The sequence below is a fragment of the Neophocaena asiaeorientalis genome, unplaced genomic scaffold (genome assembly GCF_003031525.2).
Source record: "Neophocaena asiaeorientalis asiaeorientalis breed wild unplaced genomic scaffold, Neophocaena_asiaeorientalis_V1.1 scaffold44, whole genome shotgun sequence".
In the NCBI taxonomy this organism is placed as follows: Eukaryota; Metazoa; Chordata; class Mammalia; order Artiodactyla; family Phocoenidae; genus Neophocaena; species Neophocaena asiaeorientalis.
This window is the reverse complement of record NW_020173678.1, coordinates 1,230,135-1,237,279: the sequence shown is the minus strand read 5'-3', so window position 1 is coordinate 1,237,279 and position 7,145 is coordinate 1,230,135. Positions and strand designations below refer to the sequence as shown.

Below are 7,145 nucleotides of genomic sequence, written 5' to 3'. Positions count from 1 at the left end.
CCAGCCCCCCTGCCAGGAGTCCACCACATGCAGAGCCTCAGTCAGGGTCTTCATGAGCACCCGCTGCCGGCGGATCCCTGTGCCTGCCGCCATGCTGTCGAATGTGTCTACCCACTCGGAGTGCCTGACTGGGGCGGGGTCTACACCCTGCCAAGCAAGTGGATGAAAACAGAAATCCCCCTGACTCTTTGGACCGTACATACATCCACATGCAGGGCAGCTCCTTCACCCACACGCAGTCCTGCTTTGGTCTCTTTCAAATACAGATGAAGGGTCTCCAGGGACTGAGCCCGGGACGGGCGCTCCCCTGACCCCTGTGGTGCCACATCGGGGGATGGGGTGGGGAAGGGGGCTGAGTCGACAGAAAGAGCCCGGCAGACAGCCCCCACCCATTCCCTGGTGCCGCCCAGCACCCGCCTGGCCTTCCCAGAGGCCTCCAGGTGCAGAGCCGGTCTCCAGGCCCCTGAGAAGGAGCTGATAGTAAATGTTTTAGGCTTTGTGGCCACCTGGTCTCTGTGGAAGCCACTCAACTCTGTTGTTGCGTGAAAGCAGCTTGGGCCGTGCTCCAATAAAACTTTATTTAGAAACAGTCTGGGGGCCAGATGGGGCCACAGTTTGTGGACTTCTGGTTTAAACCAAGAACAGAGTAGCCCCCGTCTTGTCACATCAGTCACCCCCAAATTCATGTGGAACCTGGATGTCGCTGGCCCCCTCCCCACACCTCCGCCCCGGGCTCTGCCGGCCGGCACGAGTGTGCCCACTGTGTCTGGTTCACTTCTCCAGAACAGGAGGAGGAAGTGGAAGAAGAGGCTGGAGGCGGGACTGACGCGGAGGAGACTAACGCCGAAGGTGAGGCTCCACCCGGGCTGAGGGTGCAAGGGGCTCTCTCCTGGAGCCCGGGGTGGCGAAAGCCCCAGAGCCACTCCTACAGCAGCAAGAAAACCGCCTGGACCGAGCTTTGCAGCCTGGGCGGCCACTCGTCCTGTCGGGGCTCAGCCCTCGGTCGCCCTGTCAGTAAACGCTGGCCACGTGCCCCTCTGGTGCCCGGTGGTCTTGGGCCCAGGGCAGGTGCAGACAGACAGCTCCGGGCTCCGGACCCCAGACCCCCACAGGGCACACTTGGCTGAGGACCTGTTGCGGGGAGGCTCTTGGCAGGGGTTTGAGCTCGCAACCAGGACCTTTACTGATTTCTCACGTTCTCTTTAGAAGGTGGAGAAGACGGAGATAAAGAGGCTGGAGGTGAGGCCCGCTGGGCGTTGGGAGGAGGCGCTGGGGGGCCGGGGAGCCCCTCCAGCAGTTTGGGGGAGACCCCAGGGAGGCGGCGGAGGGGCTGGGGAAGGCAGGACACAACTCGGTGACCATGCGTGTTTGGAGGTCGGGCTCCTCCTTGCAGAGAAGCTGGCCCGGTGGTGCCCAGGGGAGAGGGGTGATGTCCAAGGGCCCAGGCAGGGCAGGGCAGTGGTCACAGCCACGTCCACACACGAGGTGCCTGGAGCCCAGCTGAACCACTCGAGGGTGGGGAGTCTGGGGGAGGAGATCCCAGGCACGGATGGTCGTGGGGTGGGTCACTGCTGCGGTCATTGTTGGCCGGCGGCCTTCCCCAGGGGCGCAGGTGGCCCCAGTCACGCCTCTGGAGGGGCGCAGCCAGTGGGTCTCAGGGTCACGCCCCATCAGCTTCCTGGTCCTGGGCCGCCAGGAGGTCTGGGGGCAACCGAGGAGACAGAGGCTCTGGAGGGGACTCTGGGGCCAGGACCCCCAGGGACTGTGCCCTGGACCCCTCCTCACCGTGAGGCCAGCACTGCTGAACGAGAGGGCTGTGCGTGCATGCGTCTCCCGAGGCTCCCCCGGGGAGCAGCCCCGAGAGGGAGTGTGGGGTTTGCAACCCTGCAGCTTATTTCTTTGGGTGTTCCTGCAACCCGGGGCTGGGAGGGACTCACAGGTGGATGGGGAAACAGAGGCCCACAGGTGCCCGGCTCATCAGGGGCAGAGTGGGACCAGATCCAGGCCTCCTGACCCCGTGGCCATGTGCTTCCCTTCTCTCCAGATGGCCCAGTGGAGGAGTCCAAGCCCAAGCCCAGGTGCGTGGTGAGGCCCTGGGAGCAGAGGGCTCATGAGGGAGGACAGCTGGGGGACAGGACCGCAGTGCACGGTGGCACAGCCAGCACAGACCACCACGTATGGTTTTACAGGTTGTGCACTGCACAAGAGTCTCTGCCGTCTGCTGCCAGGGTGTGTGGGGTCGGCGGGGGATGGGGGCTGAAATCCTCCCACACTCCATCACCAGTTCCGCGCCCTGCCCCCGTCAGCACTGTGTCCATCTAGAGGAAAATGACGAACTAGCTGTGGCCCTGGGTGGACACCTTGTCCGACCCTACAGGAGAGCTAGGACTCCATCCTCAGTGGCTGAGGTGGGGCCGGGGGGAAGAGGGAGGACAATTCGGGGAAGCCAAGCAGTGAGTGTGTGTCAGCCTCGGCGTGTGGTTCAGAGCGTCACCGAGGGCCACACAGGGCAACTTGTTGCCACACACGTGACACTGCCTGGGAGCTCTGGGTGCTGGGTGGGATGGGGGTTTCGGGAACGCCAAGGCCGCCAGCTGACGGGACCTCAGCACACGCAGGCGTCTCCCTGCGGTGCCTTCCGGCTCGAGTGGATGGTCTGAAACTAGCCCGGCCCGGAAGTCCAGCCCCTTCCCGGTTCCCCCGCTGCTGTGAGCGCTGCAGCGTCTCTGTTCAGCCCCACACAGATGAGGCAGACGGGAAATCCAGGCCCAGCGCCCGGGGCCTGGAGTCCCACGCGAGTGTGGGAGGGGGTGGGGACCAGCGTGGCCTCCTGGGGAGGTCCCGTGGGTCAGCCAAGCTGTCACCTGTGCAGCTTCTCTACTTCCTGGCTGGTGGTTTTGAGCCAGGCGCTATGTCTCGGAGTCTCGGCTTCCTTGAGTGAGATGAGTGGTTCCTACTCTGTGGGTAAATGGGAGGGCACGTGCAGGCGCCGTGGGACCCTGGTGCTGAGCGGCCCGGGGGCTCCTGTGTGCACGCCATGCTGGAGTCACCGTGCTGGTGGCTGCGCAGCGGCGGCCGCGTTTCTGCAGGGGTGAGAGGACCTTGGCCGCCCAAGCACCGCAGCCCCTTGGTCCAGGGAGGGCTTGGTGCTCACGCCTCCTTCTGCCCACCAGGCCGTTCATGCCCAACCTGGTGCCGCCCAAGATCCCCGACGGAGAGAGAGTGGACTTTGACGTGAGTGGGGGCTTGGGGAGGGCAGGCCCCCTGGGAGAGAGCTCAGGACCTCCTGGCGGAGGGGAGGTCACGGGCGGGGGGCACACAGTGCCCGACAGTGTCCTGGGTCCGGCCCCAGCTGCTCTCCTGGACCCAGGCCCCTCCCCCCTGGCATGGGGGCAGTGGGCAGCCTCTGAGCCCCGCCCCCCCGCAGGACATCCACCGGAAGCGCATGGAGAAGGACCTGAACGAGCTGCAGACGCTGATTGAGGCGCATTTCGAGAACCGCAAGAAAGAGGAACAGGAGCTGGTCTCCCTCAAAGACAGGATCGTGGGTGTCGGGCGCCTCCCGGGGCGGGGGGGGGACACTCAGGGGACACGGAGAAGCCCACCGACACTTTGCAGGCGTTGACGTCAGTCCCACAGCGGGCGCTCCCTCCGCAGGAGGAACGGCGGGCAGAACGGGCGGAGCAGCAGCGGATCCGGGCGCAGCGAGACAGAGAGCGGCAGAGCCGCCTGGCCGTGAGCGACCCCGCCCTGGCCCTCCGCGCGCGCAGACTGGGACTCGGCCCGGGGCGAGCACCCACGCGGCGCTGGGCGTTGCGTGCGCGACTAGACAGAAAGGCCCTGAGCGGTTAAGGCACCCCCCTCCTCCCTGCACAGCGCGCCCCCTGGGAGCTGAGGTGCCGCGGCCCCCGTCCTGTGCTGCTGCTGCCGGTGCCCCGCCCCAGGGATGCAGCTCACCCCTGGGGCTTCCTGTCCCTGGCCTGGGTGCGGGGACCCTCACTGTCAGGAGCTGGGACCCCGCTCGCTCAGTCCCGTGTCCCCGGCCAACAAACTCCAGCACCAGGCCCCATGCCCGAGTGCCCTCAATCCCCAGGACAGTGTGCTTGGCCACAAGGACCGCCAGCGCCAGCCCAGAATCAGGGTGTCCGGCCCCCACCCCTAATCCACTCCCTCCCTGCCGGAAACCAGGAGGAGAGGGCCCGCCGAGAGGAGGAGGAGAGCCGGAGGAAGGCTGAGGATGAGGCCCGGAAGAAGAAGGCTCTGTCTAACATGATGCATTTTGGAGGCTACATCCAGAAGGTGGGGGGCCTCCGGGCGTCCTGTGTCGTGAGGAGTGACTGTGTGCGGGATCCCGGGAAGACATGTCCAGCCGCTGTTGCGAGACTGAGTTCTCATGCCAGACCCGAAGCTGGCCCTCGCAGCAGCTGGCTTTCCCCGGGAGGGGCTGCTGGGACGAGCGCTGTGAGCAGAGCCCAGAGCGCCACTGCCCCTCCCAGCCCTAGCCCCACGCCGGCTGGTGGAGCCGGCAGGCCCTGTGCCCCGTCTCACATCCACCGTGTGTGGCCTTCTCAGTCCGCTTATCTGTAAAATGGGGTTAATGTCCACCCTGCCTGCTCTGAGAGGGTCAGACGAGCTACCCTGGAGTGCGGCTAAGGGCTGCCCGGATGCAGGCTGGTTTGCTGCTGGGAGCTCACCCCACCAGATACCCCATTCCCAGGGGCGGAGAGATGGGAAGTTGAACTTCTCTGTGCAGGGGACACATCAGAACATTTTCTTAGATGTCCAAGTCCCCAGCTCAGAACTGGGCCAGCCTCCTGGCCCCTGCGCCCCACGGCGACCCTACGAGCGGGGCCCTGCTGTCAAACATCCCCACCCCACCCCGGACGCACGTCCAGTAACTAAGGTGGCCCGCAGCACGGCTGAACCCTCTCCTTCCTGTGTCTCTGCCTGTGTCCCTGTGCCCTCCCCTCTCCCTGTCTCTGTCACTGTTGCATCTTTCTCTCTGGGTCTTCCTCTTGCTGTCCTGGCGCTGCAGGCCCAGGTGGGTGCCAGTCCTCAAACCCTCCTCCTCCTTGTAGTCTGGGGAGCCCCAGGAGGGGAAGGCATTGGGCTGGGGGGAGATGTGGGGAGGTAGGGGTCCGGGGAGCCCCCACCTGTCTGTTTCCTGGGGAGCCCAGGCAGTTGCTGGCCTGGGGGTTGCAAGGCCGAGCCTCTGTCCCCGCTGGGTTTGGGGGTGTGGGGATAGGAGGGGGTGTTCACTAACCCATTCCCCTGCTTCTCACCCCCTCCAGACGGAGCGTAAAACTGGGAAGAGGCAGACGGAGCGGGAGAAGAAGAAGAAGATTCTGGCCGAGAGGAGGAAAGTGCTGGCCATCGATCACCTGAACGAAGACCAGCTGAGGTGGCTGCCCGCACGCTGGGGCTGTACCCGCGAGGGAGGGGCGTCGGGCCGAGGGCAGGGGCACCGGCTCGCCTGAGCCGCCAGGGGGCGCTGCCGCCCCAGTTATTCCGTCGGCGGCTTTGGCGGGACCGCGACGGGCTGGCCGGGGCGGCAGAGCCCCGCTCCCCTTCCCCACCTGCGCACGATGTTGGTGCGGCCCCCACCCCTCCACGCTTCGGGGCTGTGCCCTGGCGGCGCCGGTGCCCCGTCCTCAGTCCCGGGCACTGCAGTCAGCCGGGGTGGGGGGCTTTGGCAGGCCTGGAGGGCGGGGAGGCCGGGAAGGGGAGCGGTCCGGAGCAGCAGGGAGGCAGGTGAGGCCCCTCCTTACTGCCCCCGCCCACGGCCTGTGCAGGGAGAAGGCCAAGGAGCTGCGGCAGACCATCTACGACCTGGAAGCGGAGAAGTTCGACCTGCAGGAGAAGTTCAAGCAGCAGAAATACGAGGTGAGCCGTCGTGTGACCGTGTGGCCGCTGGGCTGGCTGGTGCTTCTGGAGTCTGAGGGTTCGCTGTGGCTGAGCAGACACTTCCTGGCGTTCCAGCCCTGGGGTCTCCCCACTTCTGGCCTCGAGGCAGCAGCTCAGCCCACTGAGCACGCACGACGGGGGGACCAGGATGCACCGGGCCAGGCCTCCCGGCGGAGGTGGTGGTGGGGACCTCACCGGGGACGCAGCTGCTTACTTCTCACCGTGATGGCCCGGGGCCCTAGTGTGGGGTCCCGGTCCTGCCCACCCCATCCCCAGGCCAGCCGGGCCCTGAGCCCAGTGGGTGCCGCGGGGTCACTCTCTCTTGCCTCCTTTTCTTACAGATCAACGTTCTCCGCAACAGGATCAATGACAACCAGAAAGTGTGAGCACCCCAGCTCCATCCCCCCCTGCCCCCTTCCCCATCCTTTAGGTGGCCCCCTGCCCCTCTCAGCCCTCAGCAGCCCCCCACGCCCCCCACCTACCCACCATGGAGGGCTGCTCCGTGTCCTGTCTGACTGGGCCCTGCTTCTCCTGCAGCTCCAAGACCCGCGGGAAGGCCAAAGTCACCGGGCGCTGGAAGTAGAGCTGCAGTCGCCTTCTCCCGGGATCTGCTCCTCGCGGTGTCCCCGCCCTGCACACCCCCGGCTCCCGGGGTCCTCCAGCACCGGAGGCCCTCTCCCGCCGCAGATCAGGAGCTGGCCCAGCCAGAAGCCGCACTCGTGCCTGACCACGCCCCCACGCCCACGCTAGCCAGTAATAAAGGTCACCACGCACCCACGGCACCCTGTCACTTCTCTTTAGAGGGAGGGAAACTGAGGCGCACCCTGGCCTCGCAGGGACTCAGGGCGGACAGCAGCCCTCAGGGACACAGGCCCCTGGACCAGGGCTTTCGGCCACTCCCGGTGGGGAGAGGGCGCGGCCCGGGAATGCCCACGCTTTCCCCAGCCTGGGCCGCAGGGCAGAGAGGCTGTGATGGGAGCCCCTGGCGGCACCTCACGGCCCCCAGGCTTCACGAGTGAGTCACTCCCGGGAACAATGAGGCCTCTGGGCACACCTGCTGTCCTCCTCTCTGTGCACACCTGCTGTCTTCCTCTCTGTGCACACCTGCTGTCTTCCTCTCTGGGCACACCTGCTGTCTTCCTCCTCTCTGTGCACACCTGCTGTCTTCCTCTCTGGGCACACCTGCTGACTTCCTCTCTGTGCACACCTGCTGTCTTCCTCTCTGGGCACACCTGCTGTCT

The 7,145-nt window shown here is 66.1% G+C and overlaps 1 protein-coding gene across 2 annotated transcripts in view; it reads left to right on the top strand.

Moving 5' to 3' along the window:
• The window catches only part of TNNT2 (troponin T2, cardiac type), a 10,494-nt gene extending 3,826 nt beyond the window's left edge, over positions 1–6,668 (top strand). Inside the window, exons 4-15 of one of the 2 annotated variants that reach the window (XM_024749634.1) lie at positions 779–849; positions 1,207–1,239; positions 2,045–2,078; positions 3,174–3,234; positions 3,428–3,544; positions 3,658–3,735; positions 4,189–4,299; positions 5,036–5,041; positions 5,292–5,401; positions 5,793–5,883; positions 6,246–6,286; positions 6,442–6,668. In XM_024749634.1, coding sequence (XP_024605402.1) covers positions 779–849; positions 1,207–1,239; positions 2,045–2,078; positions 3,174–3,234; positions 3,428–3,544; positions 3,658–3,735; positions 4,189–4,299; positions 5,036–5,041; positions 5,292–5,401; positions 5,793–5,883; positions 6,246–6,286; positions 6,442–6,487 — 799 coding nt within the window. In that variant the 3' untranslated portion in view covers positions 6,488–6,668. Of the gene's footprint in view, positions 1–778; positions 850–1,206; positions 1,240–2,044; positions 2,079–2,743; positions 3,092–3,173; positions 3,235–3,427; positions 3,545–3,657; positions 3,736–4,188; positions 4,300–5,035; positions 5,042–5,291; positions 5,402–5,792; positions 5,884–6,245; positions 6,287–6,441 lie in introns of those variants that run through there. The other variant, XM_024749633.1, reaches the window with a different exon arrangement.
• Positions 6,669–7,145: the final 477 nt, after the last annotated feature.